At 41.2% G+C, this 21,385-nt stretch overlaps 1 protein-coding gene across 2 annotated transcripts in view; it reads right to left on the bottom strand.

Moving 5' to 3' along the window:
• Window positions 1-1,021: 1,021 nt before the first annotated feature.
• Window positions 1,022-21,385, bottom strand: part of IRAK3 (interleukin 1 receptor associated kinase 3) — a 46,370-nt gene continuing 26,006 nt past the window's right edge. The window contains exons 7-12 of one of the 2 annotated variants that reach the window (XM_059936428.1): window positions 17,979-18,093; window positions 17,190-17,308; window positions 5,493-5,691; window positions 5,096-5,158; window positions 4,837-5,001; window positions 1,022-2,589 (exon numbers count right to left, since the gene is read on the bottom strand). In XM_059936428.1, the coding sequence (XP_059792411.1) occupies window positions 2,074-2,589; window positions 4,837-5,001; window positions 5,096-5,158; window positions 5,493-5,691; window positions 17,190-17,308; window positions 17,979-18,093 (1,177 nt within the window). In that variant the 3' untranslated portion in view covers window positions 1,022-2,073. The remainder of the gene's footprint in view (window positions 2,590-4,836; window positions 5,002-5,095; window positions 5,159-5,492; window positions 5,692-17,189; window positions 17,309-17,978; window positions 18,094-21,385) is intronic. The other variant, XM_059936429.1, reaches the window with a different exon arrangement.

The raw sequence follows: 21,385 nt of genomic DNA, 5'->3' as shown, positions 1-21,385 counted from the left end.
TCCTTTGATGCAGAGAAAACTAGAGGTCTGCCCTTTTATTATAAACATCCTGGAGAGGGAGATTCTGTAAATCCTCTGGAAATGGTTTTCGTGGAGTGTTTCTGTCCATCATCATAAAGACAGTCATTATCCCCACTTTGTTCATTTACTCCGGAATGTTTATTATAGCTGAATTTTTGATTATGTGGGTTCACAGAGATAATGTAACTCAATTTAACTTATAAGGAAACACCTGCTCTGTATAGGATAACATGGCTAGGCCCTCAAGAGATGGACCCTACACAGTCAGGGAATGTGATAGACAAGAGTAATGGCCCCAAAGATGTCCATGTCCTAATTCCAGAAACCTGTGAATATATGACTTTAGAGGAGAAAAGGGACATTGCAGGTGTGATTAAATTAAGGATCTTAAGATGCAGAGATTTTCCTGGATTATCTGAGTGGGCCCCATGCAATCACAAAGATCCTTTGGAGGGCCAAAGAAAGAGGAAGTGGTGATGAAAAAGAGTTGAGACAGAGAGGAAGAGAGAGATCTAGATTTAAAGATGTCATGTTGCTGGCTTTGAGGATAGAGGAAGAAGCCATGAACCAAAGAATGCATACAGCGTCTAGAAGCTAGAAAAGGCAAGGGAACGAATTCTCCCCTAGAGCCTTCAGAAGGAATGCCAAGGACTTCTGACCTCTAGAACTGTAAAATAATTAATTTATGTTGTTTTAAGCCACTAAGTTTGTGATAATTTGTTATAGTGACAGTAGGAAACTAATACAGGAGTTTACCATCTAGGAAGAGAGATATGATAGCACAGGCAACTTGGATATAATTCAGAAAGTGACAAATATAAAACAGAAATACAAAGAAATTGCTACAGAGGATACAAATGAACTTATTTACAAAACATAAACAGATTCACAGACACAGAAAACTTATTGTTATCAAAGGAGAAAGGGGGGGTCAATTAGGAGTTTGGGATTAGCCGATACGAACTACTATATATAAAATAAACAACAAGGTCCTACTGAATAGCACAGGGAACTATATTTAATTTTCTGTAATAAACCATAATGGAAAAGAATATGAAAAAGAATATGTATATATGTGTATAACTGAATCATTTTGCTGTACACCAGAAACTAACACAACACTGTAAATCAACTGTACTTCAATTAAAAATCTTTAAAAATGGAAAAAAAAAAAAGAAATTGCTATGGAAATGCTGATAAAGTGAGTACTATTGGCTGGAAAGATTAGGAAAGCTTCCTGGAGGATGGCAGTTATGGTGGGCCCTGAAAGACTGGGTAGGATTTCAAAAGGGGGAGATCCAGTAAACACCAGGAGTAAAGGCACAGAGTTGGAATCAAACAAAAAACTGACCTAGGCCTTTATGACCAGCCATTTTCTTGGAACAAAAATTGCTTGACTAAAATTTCATACATTCTACTCAGGATATAATAGTCTCTATGTAAAAAAAATTGTAATAATAGTCAATATTATATGAGATAAACTATCTTAAGAGTTTAAATACAGAAATACAGATCTTGGGCATGTCATGGCTCATGTTCAGATAGGCAGACTTGACAGGGATGAACAGAAATATACTAAGAATCGATTGAAATAAGCAAAAAGGCAATTCTTTAAAAAGGTATGGTATCTATTAACATTTACAAATTAGACATTTCTGACGACCTTCGTAAGCAAGCTAAATCAAAACAATGGAATCCAACTGAACTGAATGTTCTTGGCAGACTGGAGGCTCTGAGGACTCACGTGGATGTTGATGGAGAAGACACTGAAATCCACTTCCTTTTTGGTAGGTTTTGATTGTTTTGTTTGTCTGAAGTCAGAGTCTATGGTCTTAAGTAATTCTGAATGGTTCTCATTTAGTCCAGGTTTGATCATGAGGCAATGATTGTGCTATAACAAAATTTTAAGCCACTCTGTTCTACAAGTTGGAAGGAATGGAATGGAATTGTTCAGATCATTGATCTGCATTACCCAAATTCACCATCAATCATCCTCTTGGCACTACCGATAAAGACAATGTCTTCCCAAGATGACACCTGTACTCAGGTGCCTCAGCAATACTTGCTTTCTTCTTTATCTTCTGGTGAAATTGATGCCTTTTTGTACTGTTCACATTCATTCCAGGAAAATTCAGAGGAACAGCTAGTCTCCACTGGCATGCTCCTGTAGGAATGCCCTGGAACTTCTGCAGAAGGGTCCATATTCACACCAGAGGCCCTCAAGTCCTGGGATGGAGCTGCATGCTTTGGAGACCAACTTTCTTCACAAGGAGAACTGGGCACATTGCAAATGTCCTCATTCCTCCCACTCCCTGTCTTTCTGTCAAAGCCCAGGAATGTAACCTCAGACTGGCTGCATTCAAAGGGAGTTTTCTGAGTCGTTCTCCCTTTTCTCCAACCTTTATCATGAGGCAGCGATGGATTATTCTGGTTTTCATCATCTTCCACTGGAATACTTGGTACATTATCGAAGAACAGAGGAGAAGGACTCCTGAAGGACTTCAAGGATGTGGGAGGATCTTCCGCAAAATACAAGCTGGCTTGAGTACTTTCAAGAACAGTTAGGACCTGATTAACCAAGAAGCCAACACACATTGAATGAAGTCTGAATAATCTCTCCTTTTACCTTTTTTTTCTGTCTACCTATTAAGGAATATTCTCTGATTTTCATGAAATAAGTTCAACTATAGAATTTGAAATGCGAAGGAATTAAAGATTAGCTAAACTCCTTCATGTTAATAAGTTAATTAAGTGACTTGAAGCAAAGTAGAAAAGAAATTGATTATTAAGAGACCTGACTTTAGGCCTAGATTTGCCACCAACTACTTTGTGACCTTGGATGAATCTCTTATCATTTTTTACTTCAGCCTGAATATGTGGAGGATTGGAAGGGGTCAGGGGATGGTGAACCCAATCTATAGTTCTCAAATGCCAGACTACCTAGGGAAGCTTTCTTAAAATACAGATCCCTTAGCCCCAACCTAAAGATGGTCATTCAAAAAATACAGGGCTTCCCTAGTGGCGCAGTGGTTGAGAATCTGCCTGCCAATGCCGGGGACATGGGTTCGAGCCCTGGTCTGGGAAGATCCCACATGCCGCGGAGCGACTAGGCCCGTGAGCCACAACTACTGAGCCTGCGCGTCTGGAGCCTGTTCTCCCCAACAACAGAGGCCGCGATAGTGAGAGGCCCGCGCACCGCGATGAAGAGTGGCCCCCGCTCACCAGAACTGGAGAAAGCCCTCACACAGAAACGAAGACCCAACACAGCCAAAAATAAATAAATAAATAAATTAAAAAAAAAAAAAAAAAAAAATACGGACGTGGGGGCCCAGGGATCCGTATTTTAAAAGCTTTGCAGTTGATCTGGATATGCAGCTGAATTGAGAACCATTAACCTGATATAAAATAACATACCTTCACACACACATGTAATTAAAAAAATACATATAGAGAGCTTTATAATTTACAAAGTGTTTTCACACACAGCACCTCATTTAACCTGCACAAACATTAATATCCTCACTTTATAGATGATAAGGCTGAGGCTCAGAAAAGGGAATCACTATCACCAGCCAGTAAGGAGCAGACCTGCTGCCTGACCCCACGTCTTCTGGCTCCCAAGTTCACGTTCCCTCCACTACATATCTCAAAGCTCCTTTCCGGGCCCAAGATTGCAGGTCACACAGCTCTTACTGGTGGTGTCCGGCCTAGAACACAGCTCTCCTGACTCCCAGGTCAATGGTCTTTATATTCTGATTACGTCAACTCCTTGTTTAAAACCCTTCCACGGCTCTACAATAGACTTAGGGTGGAATCCAAATTCCTAGAATGGAATTCATGTCCCTCGATCACCTGGAACCTCCTATTATTTTAAACCCGTCCAGTTTTTGCTCTCCACCATCCCACTTCCATGATGCTAGACTATCTGCAGTCTTGGTGCCAAGGAATCCACTGCACCTCTGAGCCTTTGCAGGTGTAGATTCTCTCTGCCTGGAATGTCCTTCCATCCTTAATACGTAAATCCAACCTGTTCTTCAGATCATAGCTCAGCTATCACCTCCATCAAGAAGCTTCCTTGACTTCATAGGCTGGGATGTATTCTGACTCTATGCTCCCATATTGGCCTGTGTTCTCATCTATCATCATGCTTATCTTCTGGTACCGAAACTTCATGTTTACAGATCTGACTCTCCCTTTGGACTGTGAGCTGAAGGGCAGCAGTTCAGTATCTTGATCACTGTTGCATCACCAGTACCTAGTCCAAAGTCTGGCGCGTGCAAAGCAGGTACTAAATATTTGTTTATCGTAAACAAATAAATGTCTAGATGATTAAATTGATGGACAGATGAGTAAATTAAAAAATCAATAAGGGAAATACATGCTACATTTTTTTTTTTAAATTGGCTGCACCACGCAGCATGTGGAATCTTAGTTCCCCAACCAGGGTTTGAACCCAGGCCCTGGCAGTGAAAGTGCTGAGTCCTAACCACTGGACTACCAGGGAATTCCCGTATGCTTCATTTTTAATGGACCAGATCTCTTCACGAATGTTGAATAAAATATTCTCTCCAAATTAGTCACTTATGTCTTTTCATTAAATTTTTTGTGGTTGCCCTGGTTCCACCCAGTAATACCCTCTTTCAGAGTACCAAACGATGTGACTTTTTGATCTGGAAAAGCTATCTATTAGGTGAGAATTCTCTGTTGGGGGCTGCATTTGTCTCATTGATATTCACATAGATACACAATTTATCCAATTTAGATTTTCCATGGTTCCATGGACTCAGTTTTTAATAAAACCATGGGTATACGCACTTCATCCATCGAGGGTCTTAATTTTGCCCGCGTTGCAGCACACTGGCCTGCCAAAGAGAACAGCTTGGCGGAAAAATTCCGAGGACAGGGATGTACTTTCTTATCTAGAAATGAGATACATGAATCGAGGCCTCTCTTCTCCAGCAATTCTATAAGGAGATCCCTCTAGGAAGAAAAGGAGACAACCTCATCCTTGAGAACTCAGAATCTATCCGAAAAGTGACCAAGAAATAAGCACGGAGATGAAGACAATTCTTACCAGCTGGATATGCTTTGGCTCATCTAACACCACTTTACAACCTGTCAGAACTTCCATTATTACCTACAAGGAATATACAGAAAGTCAGCTACATAATATTAATACTATACACATAGTAATAATTACTAAATTATTATAAATATTATTAAAATATTACAAATATTAAATATATACACATAATTAGTCGTGACTATTAACCTCAATACTGAATACAGTTCATTCTAATTAATGACTTTACATTTCATTACTTGACTGATTACACAAAATTAATGTATAAGACAATGAGTAACAGAAAATCAATAGGTCTAAAAGCTAAAGCCTTTAAAATAATTCTTGGAACTTAGTGTATTCTTGGCAACAAACTCTTCGACTTTGTTAACTGGTAGTTGGTACTTACAATTCCAAAGCTGTAGACGTCTGTTTTAACAGAAAGTTTGCCCTGTCTGATGTACTCTTCTGGCATGTACCACAAATGCTTACTGCTGTTGCTGGTCATGCTTATGACAGAGCTCTGAGGTTCTAGGTGGGGTCGGATGTGTGCCATGGCAAAATCAGTTAGTTTGGGTTGAAACTGATCATCCAGAAGTATGTTTGCACTGAAATTGTGATCAAGGGCAAACAAGACAAAAACATCATAAAGGTATTTCAAAAACAGGACAAGCTCACCATTATATCTGATCAATTCCAAGTATTCCTTGTCCATAAGCTGAGGGCCTTTACCTGTTGCATGATCCTTGTACCTACAAGGAGAAAGTCAGAGAAGGCCTGGCTCTCTAGACTTGTATCAATAAGCACAGTCCTCATTATTCTCCTTGCCTGGTCTTTTCTCCCCAGATATTTCAAACCTGGCAGTTTCTAAGGCCAGCTGGGGTCTCACACAGCACCATCTATGTTATTCCCTACCCGTTCTTCCGTTTTCTCAGTTGGAGAACAGTGGTAGCTATCCTGAACCTCTGAATATGGGGAATACATTAGAGCCAGATCCTACCTTCGACCCAGCTCTAGATAAGAACAGACATTTAGTTCTTAATGACTTCTTCCATAGGTGTACACTTCACTTGTTCAGATCAAGGCTGGGGCTTCCGGAGTTGCCCTGATCATTTCAGAGTCCCAGGGTATTTAATGCAGGAGTTTGCCAGGTGTGCCAGGAGGCGGGCAGAGAGTTTCATTAACTCTCATTACCAGGACCCAAGCTTCTGCCACCCTGAGAGTCTGGCTCTCTTCTGCCCCCCTGCCCTACCACTGCCCCCCACCCCGCTTTATTTCCGCATAAGAGGCGGACAGCAAAGATCTGAATGCCAGATTTTCAAGGTCAAACATCTCATCCTCTTCTTCCTCCACCCTAGCTTTAAAGATGCTATAAAACCATAACTTAAAAGAGAACGCAAAAAGCTGAACTGGTGAAACAGAATCCCTGAAGAATAGGTCTTTACTAAGTACAAAAGGAAAAAAAGAAACACCACCACTCATAATCTAATCCATTTATTTGATCCTCAGAAAAACTGGGGAAGTTTTCAGCAACTGGTGACTCATGCTTCTGTAAGAGTTAGGCAGAGGTGAGCTGAGTAACCACAGTGTTACACAGCGTTACACAATAAAGGACTTTGGGTTACACAGAGGACTTTGGGTCAGTGAGAAGCCATCAATAAGAATGTGAAATTGTTCCAGGGCACTGCATTTACACTTTGAATAATGAAAGTGTAAAGACAAATTGTTTACCAGCAGACTTTAGTGTACAACATAAATTTTGAGTCCAGTGATTTACTCTGTTTTAAATAAAGGTTAATGGTAGCTGAGGAAGAAGGATGTTCTCTTTTAGGAAACTGGGAACTGCAAAAGGCCCCTCAACAATCAATTGTACCTGAATTCTTCCCCCTCCTTCAACCTCAAATAGAATGTTCAAACATAAGGTGCCTTCAGCTACCTTGCAGGTCAACTGAATGCATTCACCCTACGGGAGTAAAAACAGACTAACAAAACAAAGACAACATAAAGTAACTAAAATCACGTAATGACAGAATGCAACAAACAGATGAGAAACATCCAATGGCCCACACCTTCAATTTAGTGCTTCTACCACCTATTTCTTCTCTCCTCTCCCACAAGGCTACTTACTGTAGCAGAGAGACCACCACCTCTCTAGATAACTCTTCTAGCAGAAGGACTAGCAGTGGTACATTCAGGTGATGGGGAAAATCCCACACAAAGTGGTGAATTTGTATTCTGATTCTGGGGATGTTACTTCATCTCTCTATTGCTAGGGGTCTCTAGGACAATTCTTTTTGGGTACCTTTTGCTCACGTTGTCTCCTAATTTAAAGCTGAAGCCCTTGGGACTTAAATACAAAGCAAGATGATACACCTAGATTGTAACGCAGGATCTGAATTTAAGTGCAAATATGTTTGACATGTAAGCGCATGACTGGTTTTTAAAAATCTGTATCTATATTTTGATTTTAGGGGGAGTTGTTGGTACTCAGTAGCCCAGTCCCTGAATACCTGGCAACTCTCAGGAAAAGTCCAGACTTCACTTAATTGGCCCCAGAGATAAAGAGCACCCAACTGGCTCTCCATGACAGCCTGAGGCAACAGGACAGCTTGCTGTCTGTGTCACTGCTGTTGCAACACTAAGACACCCCTCACCAGATGTCTTGCCTTCCCTCACCAGATGAGGGAAGACCCAGTTTCTCCGACAGCCTGCAGATTACTGGAAAAAGGCATACACACCCTCTCCCGCTTCAGCATGCAGTGTACCTGGCCTCAAATGATGTGAAACTGAAACCCTTTATGTCCCTCTTGGATTATACAGCTTTCCCTTTCTTTCCCATTGACCTAGGCAGCACTCAGAGACAGTATTATGGCTTGTTTTTGCTTTATTGGTGACTTGTGAGTCCTAGGCCCAGTCAATAAGGGGTCTTCCTCCTTTAAATGTGAAATTTCATCTCTGACCAAACTAGCACAACTTCCCTAAGCCTCAACTTCCTTGTAGGTAAAAAGATCCGATAATGCTTACCTCACAGGGTTGTTACAAGGACTAAATGAGAAAACATAAGCAGAGTGCCCGATGCACAGGGAGAGCCTCGAAACATGCTTTCAAGGACGTAGGCTGGCCACTGTCCCTCCTATACCCACTACCTTACCTTAAAATCCTACAGAACTTGGTTAGGTGTCTCTAGAAGTTCAAGGACACCAATTTGATGTAACAAAGGTACAGAGGGTTGCAGGATAACCCTGGAGATCTGAACACCCTTGGGTTAATCAGTTTCAAGGCATCAGTTGTGTTTCAAAATAGTTCCAGAGAACTTCTGGAAGAACCTGACTAAACTAATATTCCCAGATATTTTAAGACCATGGAGAGAAAAATATACATATTGTTTGGTATGTATGTGTGCATGCATGTATGTATTCCTGTATATAAATAAATGAACATTGGGGTTTAGAGACAATAGTGGTAAATAAAATTAACAGGGAAAATTTTAATTTACGTAATATTTGTTTTGGCATTCCTTAGAAAAAATGAACATATTTGGATATTTTAGAAGAAGGCAGGCACTAAGGGGGAAAATAGGAAAAATCTGAGGATAAAGAATTGCTATATCTAAAATGTTTCTGAAAAACAAAAGTAGTATTTTTTGGCGGGGGGAGGGGGGTGACGTCAGACAGGGAGGAGACTGGTTAATTAAACCATCAATCAAACAAACATTTGCATTCCCTGCACTTTCGGTCCCTGCTAAACGCTGAGCTGGAGCCCAGGGGCCTCGCCACACACATCAGATCTTGGGGGTAAAGGCAGGAGGAGCTTGGGTCCATGGGCAAGGGTGATGCAGTCACACTGAAGGAGCCCATCTGTGGTTGCCCACCCTCCTTCCCAACTACTCAGTCTTTCTAGTCCCTCACAAAGGAAATTCCCTACGCACTTACTACGACCATATATATTTGATCAATTTCCATTTTTAAAACAATTCATTTTTAAGCAGATGGCTTCTTCCTTCCTTTCTTTCCTAGACCACCTCCCTCATATGAAAGACTGTTTCACTTGGCAGGAGACACACAGCCATACCATAAGAGAACATGATCTTGTAGGAAACATTAGACATGTTCCCCAAGATTATCTCCTCACTTTGGCAACATTAACAAGAATGAATGTCTGGGATGAAAAATGCTGGGGATAAAATGCATTTCAATTTAAAATCATTCATAAATGTGAAAACAGTTAAGCTCGCTGAGGAATACGATGGAAATAACAAGAAGGTTTACTGCCTTCAGATGCTTTTATGTGATCCCGTAATTCAGAAACATCTTCGTTTTCCCCAATAAAAATGTGAGGGTCTTTCGCCAAGAACAGAGACATCAACTCTTTAGGATTCTTTTCTTTCAATCCTTTTCCTCCTCAAATTCCACCATCTGGAAATGGATTTTGTTTTTATAACGTTCTCTTTGCAGAGTTCAAATTACTAAGACATTTTGGGGGTAACTAAACCAGCAGACTTCTTGAAAATACCTTTGAAATGTGGTCTCGGCTTCATCCTTGGTGTTCTGCAGCTGTGTCCTTGACAGCGTCTCCCTTCGAAGACCATTTACTCTCTCTCTCTGCTTGCACAAGGCGAAGATTCCGAATGCAGACCACCAGGCCTAATCTCCCCCCCAAAGTCGGCCGCCTGCTGCCATTTTCACTAGGAGTCCAAGGTCAACGTTTCCAAATTTGCACGTACTAATTATGTTCTCCTCTCCTGTCCCATTTCCCTGCCTCTGCTGATGAAGCCGACATGCTCCCAGGAGTCCCGGCTAGAAAGGCTTAATTACCTAATAAGAGCATGACTGTTGGACCCACACAAGCATGGAACCCACCTCCTCAACTCCATCTACAGACACGTGACTGAGGCAGGTTACTAACCTCTGTTAAGTCTCAGCTTTCTCCTCTGTCAAACCAGCGATAAGACCAAACGATGCGTAAACTCAGTCCCCTGGCTTTCACTGAGCTCCCTAATACGTCTGCAGCCTACCAGCCACGCTGAAGGTACTAACACTTACCAGTGCAGTCAGCATAGACTGGGCTTACTGCTGTCTGGGGGCCTTCTTTATGCTGCTCGCCTTACCTGCAAAGTACTCCCTCCCACTTACTGTCATCCAAATCCTCTATGCAGCTGGATTCACTTCCTCCATGGAGTTTCCACTCCACTGCTCTGAATTCCAGCGGCCCTCCTTTCTCCAAGTTCCTACTGTACAGCCTGCACTCTTCGATTTGGCACTCCCTCAGAGACCAGCTTCTGCTGTTTACAGAAGCATAATGCTGAATCTATAGAAGATACCAAGTAAACATCTGATCATATAATCAGTTTGTAAATTAAGAGAATTTGAAACCGTAAGCAGCCTTAGACCACTGGGCGTATGGCAGATATGTGTTCTTGGCAGACATCACTAACCGAGTTCAGAGCCACCCACCCCAGATTCCCTTTCAACAGGGCACATGGGAAGTCATTACCAACCAATCAAAGATGGAATGTGAGACGAAACAGATTTGTCAGCGCTGCTAAAAGTATAACCACTTTTTTTCAGATGAGGTAAATGAGGCCCAGCTGGTTGCAATGACTCATTCTATGCAAAACAGCTTACACTAAAGCCTAGCCCTCCTATTTCCCTGTTCAGTGTTCTCTCGATTTACTATAGTTAACTGAAAGAAACATCTTTTGATTCAGCTATTCGTAAAAGATCAAGAAACTGTTGATTACAAGGCAGAAAGGAAATGAATTTTATCTCTTCTCTTTAGTTGTATATAGATAATTCCGGGGCCAAAATAACGGCTAATGGGTGAGTCACATTTTGGTGCAGCGCACAGGAAGTTCTAATAATTAGAGCTGCACCCAAATAGAGGTCTAACAATGTGCTGTGCAGGGGTCCAAGGGCAGGTCAGATGAGATACTTGAGTCTCCATTAGGTGGGAGGAACTAAACTCATTGCCAAACCCTGGGCTGTGCTTCACAGAAATAATCTTATTTCATCCTCACAACCCTGGGAAGCAGTACAGTGGTTCCAGTTCCATATAAGGAGACTGAGCCTCAAGGAACTGAGTAATTTACCCACGATCACACTGCTGGAAAGTAGTAAAGCTGGCGTTTGTACTGAGACCTGGGAGACCCCAAAGGCCACACCCTTAGGCAGTGACAAGAGACAGGGGCAGCAATGAGATCACTGGGGTGGGTGCTGGAAAGGGGGAAGGACAGGGAAAAGACTGGGGAGGGGTGCTTCTGGAAAACAGGCATGTCAGAACTCTCCCTAACCTGCTCTAGGGTGAGCAGGTGTCTGGAGGTGCCTCCTGAAACGTATCTGAGCTCATCCTCACTTGGAAGCTGATCAGGGGAAAGCCTGGCCAAGATCTAAGAAAATGCGGTGTCATGTCATTCTCCAGCCACAGATTTGTGAGTATAGGGCACAGTACAAAAACAAGCAGGTGAAATGGCACAGAATTTGAAAGCAAGAAGAGGTCCAACTCAAGATTATCCCACTTGGCTCTGATGTACAAGTGAGAACCTGTGGCCTGAGAGTGGGGGGCAGGGCCTGGACTTGAACCCAGACTTCCTGTGCTCTTTCCATGTCACCCCCGTGACAGCATTTCGTGTTGCCCAAACAGAAGGTGCTGCTCACACTTTGGGCACCAGGCTGCTGAAGGATGACCTTAACAATCTTCATTTTTTTAAACTATTTTTAAAACGACAAAGGTGTGAGATTATCAAGCTTCTTTGCAGACAGAATTAATTACAGAGAATGGAAAGAAACTTTGGGATATCATTCAGCAACTAGAGACTCCTTCTTGAAATTTCTGATTCCCTGGTTTGAGATAGAAAGGTCTGATGCTAAGTTATTTTTTTTCTAATAAATTTTATTTTTATTATAAGAGTAGACATAATCCTTAAATAAGAATTTAGTGTCAAGTAGAAGTAAAAAATAAGCCATTAAATGAAAAGCCATAGTTTCTCCATCTAATTAAAGCCTTATTGATATTTTGGTATGCTCCACTTTTAATCTTTTTTTTTTAATTCCTGAAGTTGTAGTTCTACAAGGTTATAATTGTGTGCTGTTTACTATTTCAATTTGGCTTTTTGCACTATCACTTTATGTACACTGTATGTTATTTCATACTATTAAAAACAATATTTAATAATGTCAAATGATGTATGATAACTCTTCGGTGATTCATCAGTCTGGGGCCCAAGCGCAGAAAAGAAAATAAAGGTTTTCCATTTCTCACTTCAACAAAAACAGAGCCCTGACTTACCCACAGAAAAGGTCACTGTTTTAACACATTCTGAGATGTCCTTTTTTGAGCCAATTATCAGGGTGGGCCATAAAATGACATCTCTTCAAGAAGCTGCCTTTCCTCGCAAAGAATTAGAAAATTAATAAGACAAAGGCCGAATAGTAGGGATTTCAGACGTCCCTGAAAGCACAAGGCTGTACACAGTGGGACCAAGAATAGGGGAGGCCCAAGTTTAGAGCGAAGTAAAGGGTTCATTTAAAAGAGATTCAGGAGGGTGATCTAGGTCAGCCAATTCACGTTTGGTCAAGACGGTAGGGGACTGAATGTCATTACCATCTGACAGATGTTCAGTGCCCTGAATGAAACGAGCTGGTCTCATTCCAGTTTCTAGAGAACAGGTGTGCACATCACCAAAGGAAAGGGGGAAAGTCTACTGTTATAGTTGGCACTAATTAACACCTTTGCTGGCAGGCTCAGCAGAAAGGCCAAGAGTTCAGTGGCTGTGGAGGGGGCTGATTTGCTCTGGAACAGACGGGGACACACTGATGAGCCCTTGTGAAACCACAATTCTCAAATCAATGCCCAGAGCCCCAGAATTCCACACCTTGACACATGACTGGGTGGGAGTAATCTATAGATGGTTATGTTTGAGCCTTTGAACCCTTTGGAAAAACCAGAAAGGCAACAATCAGCAGCAGCCCCTTCACCAACAAAAAATAAAATAAAATACACTGCTAGCTGCATTTCCAGCTCAATCCTGCCTCTTTCATGAAATTCTACCTTTCTCTGATCAGATCTCTTTTGTTACTCATATCAATATTACCTGTTGAGCACTCTGTGTTATTTAAGTTATTTTATAGCTCAGCACATCCAGGCAAATACCTGGGATACTGGCCTGAAAGAAACAGCCTCCTTTTAAATTGTGAGACCACCTAAGAGACTTCAGAACCTTTCTGTTCCCACCTATACCCCAGAGAGAAGAAGCCTCAGAGTCCCTTGCAAGAGCCTAGCTTCTCAAACCCAGGTCCTCAGCCTAGGAAGCGTTCAAAGCTCCATCCAACCCTCTCCCCGCCATTTTCCTTATTTTTCTCCAGTCTTATCTTTCATTATTCTCCAATATCATCCTTTCCTCTCCAATCAACCAACTTGTCTTTTTAAAAAAAAAAAAAAAAAGTGTTTATTTATTTATTTATTTGGCTGTGCTGGGTCTTAGTTGCAGCATGCGGGATCTTTAGTTGCGGCATGTGGGATCTAGTTCCCTGACAAGGGATTGAACCCAGGCCCCCTGCATTGGGAGTGTGGAGTCTTGGCCACTGGACCACCAGGGAAGTCCCTCAACTAACTTGTCTTGATTTCATTATACACCCAGCATTTCTTTACTCTGTTCCCTTGAACAAATTATGCCTCCACCAGGAATATTCTCTTCCCTTCTTTCAACCAATCAACTGACAATGACCATCTCCTCAAAGATTTGGCTTGAACTACCTAATTAGAATTAGCCTTCTCAGACCAACCACACATTAGGCATATTTAGTGTTGCACTATATATTTTCTGTGTTTTCACTATCTATCTGATCACCAGGTTGAAGCTTCAAGGTCAAGACTATGATCGTCAATGTCTTCCCCCCACTGTGGTCTAAGACAATGCTCTGCACACAGCAGATGTTCCATAAATATTTGTGAACTAAAATGAACGTGATTTGCAAAATGTTCAATAAACATGTGCTAACACAGAAATGATTTTTATTAAAAGAGAACTTAGTTTGTAGCTCCACTTTTCAAACACAATAAATTGATGATAGAGGTAAGGGCTATGGACTGAATATTTGTGTCCCCCCTAAATTCCTATGTTGAAATCCTAAGCCCCAATGTGATAGTATTAGGAGGTGGGGCCTCTGAGAGGTGATTAGGTCATAACGGCTCCCCTCGTGAATGGGATTAGTGCCCTCATAAAAGAGACCCCAGAGAGACCCCTCACACCTTCCACCAGAGAAAAGACGGCCATCTGTGAGCTCTCACGGGACACAGAATCGGCCAGTGCCATGATCTTGGATTTCCCAGCCTCCAGAACTATGAGAAATAAACGTGTACTGTTTATAAGCCACTCAATTTACAGTATTTCTGTTAGAGCAGCCCAAATGGACTGAGACAATAGGTAAAAGGGTGATAAGTAAAAAGGCTGACTGGCCAGAACGCCTCTTAGCCTCCGCCGCTGCTACTCCTACCACTTCTTTTTTTTTTTAAACTTTGTTCTCATAGAATTTTTTTTTAATTAATTAATTTATTTATTTTTGGCTGTGTTGGGTCTTCGTTTCTGTGCGAGGGCTTTCTCCAGTTGCGGCGAGCGGGGGCCACTCTTCATCGCGGTGCGCAGGCCTCTCACTGTTGCAGCCTCTCTTGTTGCGGAGCACGGGCTCCAGACGCACAGGCTCAGTAGCTGTGGCTCATGGGCTTAGTTGCTCTGGGGCATGTGGGATCCTCCCAGACCAGGGCTCGAACCCGTGTCCCCTGCATTGGCAGGCAGACTCTCAACCACTGCGCCACCAGGGAAGCCCCTCCTACCACTTCTCGACCATTGTAACAGGAGCCACCATTTAGTGAGCGCATCCTCTTTGCCAAGCACCAGATAGACTTGCTGCCATTTAACCCTGAGGGGTAGAAGCTATTATTCTCTTATTAGCACTTGGCAGAGGAAAAAAACCTGAGGCGTAGAGGAGTCAAGCAGTTGGCTCAGAATCGCATTTTAAAGCCAGTTTCTTAAACCAGATCTCTCTGATTTAAACAATTGTGGATGCTGAACTAAGAGGACAGGATGGCAAGAAGGTGGGGAGGAAAGTACAAGAAAAAGAAAATCATTTGGTCACATTTTGCAGAGCGCCATGCAGCCGACTTTTCCTCCCTGTGGCGGCTGCCTTGGTGTGGCCCCATCCTTCCTTCACGGTCCAGGGAGGCACTCGGTCCCCAACAGGGAGGCGTGGCTGCTGAGGGCTCCCAGCTGAGCCCCAGCCTGGGAACTGCTAGTGCGAGAAGGGAGCTGCCTCACCCCAGTACAGCCCCACTCAGGGCTGGCTGGACGCAGGGATGCAAAAACCCAAGCACCGTGCCTCATCTGGGGATAGTTTCGAAGGGCCACCCCAACTTCAGCAGTCCCCGTGGCATCTGCCGAGGCCTCTACGTCCATATCCCGGCTCAGCTTCTCCAACTGCCCAATTCTGTCTTCCTCCTCCTTCCCTTACTTTTGTTATTCCCGAGAGCATTCTCAAAAAATTCCCCTGCAGGCAAATCTCTGCCTCTGAGCCTACTTCCTGGGAACTTGCCTGAAGACACTTGCCAATCATGAGAAAGCAGAAATCAGGGTCACAGCCTGTGCTCTGACCTAAAAGCAGGAGAGGCATGCTGGAGGGGCACATGCAAATCTCCCTGCCCAGTGTCAGCTGTGGGAAAGCCTTGTGACTCAGGCAGGGCCGGGATCCTGATGTTCCCTTTGCTCTGGTCGGTGGCCTTCCCTGTCTCCCTCTCCCATCAAGTACCAGAACCTCCACACTGCCTCCCTTCTCACCCCTCTTTCCTATCAAGCTCTGCTTTCAGGAAAGGAGGTGATGAATCAGTCACACAAAAGGAAAATTTTTAAAATTAATGGATTACTTCATGGGATTAAAAATAAGTTCAAGCCCGCTTTAAACCAAAGAAAGAATATGTATAGCAAAATTCCAGGTATTTATTTATCTATCTACCCAGTTAGAACATATATTTAAGCACCTACAGTGCTGAGCTGGCTGAGAGCTGAGTGGAAGAGGGAGGTTCCACTGACCGCTGAGACTTTCACTGTCCATCTCTGTCCCAGGCCCCACGAGGGCGCACAAATTTTACGCTGATTCCACTGGCAGTTGATGAACTGCCACACTGCAACAGGAGCAGATGCCTACGGGTTGTGTCCCCTCCACCCTACCCCCACCACTCCCCCAGGACAAAATAAAATCCAGAGTCTTTTTATATGAAATTCACTTCACCAGAAAAACAAAGTAAGCAATCAGTTCCTCTTCGGTTCAACTCGAAGGCACACTTAAAGCTTTTCCCAAGATACTAGGTGATGGTTCACAAGAGGCAGAGCCTTTTAAATTCAGTCTCCCCTGCTATTCAGCAAAGGTGTATTTACCTACTTTGAGACAGGTTCATGATGAAGGGCACACAGGAAAAATTCACAGCGGGGTTGGGGGGGGGTGGTTTGCTACAGGGTATACTCTTTGTCTGAATGATTCTTTACATCTGCTGAAGAAGAAAAAAGACGGAAGATGTTGCTTCTAATTTTCTCACGTGTCTCAAAAATGAACACTGGGATTGCCACTCAGCTTGTCACAGGTGAGTACCTACAGCTAGGAGGCAGCGGGCTCAGTGGCATGACAGGAGGCTGGACACTCAAGGAGGAAGAATTTAAATTGCCGATCACTACTGTTATCTTGTCAGGAGTCCCTGTATAAGCCACTTAACCTTTCCTGAGACCTCAGTTTCTTTTTTTAAAAAAGTGAGATGAATACAGGTTCATTTCACAGTTTGCTGTGCGGTATAATTAATAAAATACACAAAACTGTCTATCCTACACTGTTCATTAATAATTCCCAAAGATAATACAAACTCTCCGATTGGCAATATAAGTGCAGCCTTTAAAATTTGGTAGACACGTTTTCATTAAAAGGTAAGATTTTAAATACTTCAATGAGATTTCTTAACACATACACTTACACACCAGGGAAACTATAGACAGAAGATAGGGTGAAGTCCGACTCGTCCATGATGATGAAAGGGGCCTTCAGCTGTAACCTACAGCTCTGGGATAATTTACCTTGATATACTGCCACAGATGACGGAGCACGGTTCCGTGTTGTGCAAGTACTGAACGGCTTTGGTTGTTCCTATTAATATACTGATTCGAATATGCCAAGAGAGTGGGGCTGTGTCACCCTGAAAAGACAACAGTAGTTGGTTTGGTTGTATTTTCTGAGTAAAAACCAATAAACACTAATGAGGAGGTGGGGAGAGGGGGTAAATGAACATTGTAGTTTACCATAACCTATTTTTAATTCAAAATAGGTTTTCCTCTACTACCAATGCTGGTTCTAGGCCCCTTTATAGGCAATGGAAATACCCAATAATTTTAATGTTATCTTAATTGAAATATGGCTAATAAGATGTTTAAGAGTTCATTAAACAAGATCTTAAAATTATTGTGACACCATAGTGTGGGTAATTGAGAATAATCTGTTTTTATTCTCATCTTAATTGAAATTTAACCAATTTGGAATCAGTTTTTAAACTTATCTTTCAGAAACATCACAAAAGAGAAACCATGGCATTTATTCAACCTCCTTCCTTCTCTTTAAGGTGTCTATCACTTTTATGTCTATCCTTTGTACTGAATGGTACTTTGCGTAAAGTTATGCAAATAAAAATTATCTGAGAAATAAGGGTAGTTGATGTAAACTCATTGGAGACATGGTATCAGTGAGGAGTAAGGACCCAGCAACTCTTCTGGCCACCACGTTGCACAACACACAATAGCTCAGGTATTTCAGCAGCTGCCCCAGGGCTTTAGAGGGTCAGAGTATCAGGCAGAGTAATAGATATAACTTACCACACACTGTAATCTGTCAAAAAGTGATCCATTTCTCATATACGGATAAACCAGGCAAAACTTCTCACTCTCTGTAAAATATGCAGCCAACTCCAATATGTTTGGATGTTGGAACCTTGAAACAAAAGATTTTTTAAATCCATCAAACTGTTTATTCAAATAGGAAATGAATAACACTCTGTTTTGGGGGTGGTAGGGTGGGTTGGGGAATAGGTATAAAGCAGAATATAAATTTGGCCAAGAGAGAAGGAATTTCAATGGACACATGATACAGATTTGCCTTCCAAATTAGTCTAAAGTGTTCTGACAAATATTAGCCAATATCCAAATACAAGACAGACATTTTAAGCAAGTAAAGAGTTCTTAAGATTTGGGGTTTTGGGAACTTTACAACAAATAGAAAACAATATTTGATATTAACTTATTTTTAGCAACATGAAACCCAATATAACTTATTTATTAAAGATAATACAACTGAAATTATCCATTTCATTGCTTTAGGTATACATGTGTAACTAAAATCACCAAAATAGAAGAGTTCGGAAGACTGTTTTCATTCATCCATTTACTGAATGCTACCATGTCAAGTGCTGTACTAGGCCCCAGTCACATAGTTAAGAGACATCCAATGCCTTCAGAAAGCTTGTATTGTTACCTAAAATCCATGTGACAAGTAAAGTTTGATGTTGAAAAACACATCACTGATTTTTAAATCCCAGAATTCTATGTCAGTATCATATACATTTTTCAGACTCCTTTTTAAAAAAACTCTATTTTTTTTTTTACCATATTCATTTTTTTTTAAGGAATTCCTTTATTTTTATTATTTATTTATTTATTTATTTTTAGCTGTGTTGGGTCTTCGTTTCTGTGCGAGGGCTTTCTCTAGTTGCGACGAGCGGGGGCCACTCTTCATCGCGGTGCGCAGGCCTCTAACTATCGCGGCCTCTCTTGTTGCGGAGCACAGGCTCCAGACGCGCAGGCTCAGTAGTTGTGGCTCACGGGCCCAGTTGCTCCGCTGCATGTGGGATCTTCCCAGACCAGGGCTCGAACCCGCGTCCCCTGCATTGGCAGGCAGACTCTCAACCACTGCGCCACCAGGGAAGCCCAAAAAACTCTATTTCTTGAGGGCATGTGTCATCACTGTGAAAACCAACGGAACCCAGTAACAGCCATGAAATATAAAACATGTGAAATTCACCACACATACTGTGAACTCAGCTCAATTCAACAATTATTTATGGAACACCTCCTATGTCTTAGGCATGCCTGGCGATATTAAAATAAATAAAGCTATTTTTCCATAAATGGTGTTATATATAGTTCTATTATTCATTTCTTCAGTAGCAAAACTTACCTATAAAACACACGTGTGTGTGTGCGTGTGTGTCTATGCATGTGTATATATATATATATATATATATATATATATATATATATATATATATATCTATCTCCCTTCTGAGTCCCTCTATTCCTTCTTCCTCAAGAAAGGCAATGTGTGGGTGTGTGTACATACATAAACACATAATACAATCCCTTAAGTAGTTCCCTTAATATTAAAAAAAAACTCATCCTCAGGTCTCAGCTTAGATGTTACTTTTTCCAAGACACCTACTCTGCCACCCACCCCCCTCCCCAAATTAGCATTTCCTCCTCCCTCAGTGCTCTGTACTTGCTTGTCTTATTATTTAACTTACTGAAATTGCCTGTTTGCTTGTGCACTTCTCTCCTAAACCCACTCCAGACAGTATGTTCTAAGAGGAGAAGCCTGCCTCTGACTTATTTACTAGTAAATGTCTGAGAAGAGGGAGATTGAGTATGATTCAGGAAATAAATTGGATCTTGTTAAAAAAAAAAAAAGTAGGCTCTGCCTCAGTTTCCTCATCTGCAAAATGGGGATAACAGCAGGACTCACCTCACAGGACTGTTGTGAGGATTAAAGAATTAATACATGTGAAGTACTTCGTATAGGGCCTAAAACTAAAGAAATATTAGCAATATAAATGATAATGATGGCACACCAGGAATATTCAATGTCATAGAGTTGTTAATTCTCTCTAAAGTAATACATAAATGCCTCAGCAGAATAAATCCAAATGGATCAGATATATAAATGTAAAAAATGAAAATATAAAAGTACTTGGAAAAAATGGCATAATTATTTTATAACCTCTCAGTGGGGAAGGCCTTTCAAACTACAATATAAAACCCAGAATCCATAAGAGAAAGTATAGATTAAATTCAACTACATGAAAACTGTTTCCACATGGCAAAAACTAGAATAAGCAAAGACAAACGAAAATGTGGTAAAAAATTATTTGTATCTTGTAACATAAAAATAGGGCTAATTTTCTCTAATATATAAAATGCTCTTACAAACCATTAAGAAAAAACCCAACAGCCTAATAAAAAAATGAGCAAAAAACATTAACAGATATTTCATGGAAAAGGAAATATATCTCTTAATATGTGAAAAGATTCATTCATCATAGAAAAAGAAATTTAAACTACACTGAGAAACCATTTCCACTTAGCAGATCAGAAAAAACTAAAAGAATAAACGCTATGTTATCAAGAATACGGGGAATCAGGCACTCTAACATATGACTGGTATAAGTGTAAATTGGTATAGCTTCTACTGGAGGACAATTTGGTAACATGTAACACATACAACCATTTGACCCTATAATTTTATTTATGTGAAGCTTTCTTAGTTTTCTAAGCGATATTAAAACTTAGATAAGTTTTCCAACAGGTATGAAATAACATATGTAAAAGGTTTCTTGTTGTAGCATTTTTTTTTAAGAGTAAAAGATTAGGAAAAATCTAAAAATCCATCAATAGGAAAACGGTTAATTACATTACAGCACGGCACACAGTGGAATACTAAAATAAGCAAAGTGAACAAAGTATGCATGCTACCTCTTGTGTGAGAAGAGGAAAGTAAGAAAACAAAATACATATATGCTTACACATAAAATATCTCTGAAAAGATATACAGGAAACTGATAACTCTGTTGCCTTTGGAAAAATCAGCTGGGTGGTTGGATGAGAATAGTGGAAGAAAATCTCTTGGCTTACCCTTTTGCCCTTTTGGAATTTTGAAGTGTCTGAACTTATTATTTATTCATAAGCAAAGAAATAAAGTTTAAATATAAAAACCTTATTACAATTTTGGTTTTAGTTTTTTGTTGACTAAATGATATATTAAGTGTTTATACTTAGCCTCTAACATTTTGAATTCTGGTCCTGGGTATAAACGGAGAAGGATTTAGGATAATACCTCCCTCCCCCCAATTCATGTATTGGTTTAGAAAACATCTGAAAAGAACATTTTCTGTTTGTAAAGGGTGATGACTGAACTCTATAGGGTTAGGGGTCTTCAGTGAGACAGGCTGCACAGC

Source organism: Balaenoptera ricei, chromosome 10 (assembly GCF_028023285.1).
Source record: "Balaenoptera ricei isolate mBalRic1 chromosome 10, mBalRic1.hap2, whole genome shotgun sequence".
Taxonomy (NCBI): Eukaryota; Metazoa; Chordata; class Mammalia; order Artiodactyla; family Balaenopteridae; genus Balaenoptera; species Balaenoptera ricei.
Note: the sequence above shows the minus strand (reverse complement) of the source record. Positions and strands in the feature narration are given on the sequence as shown.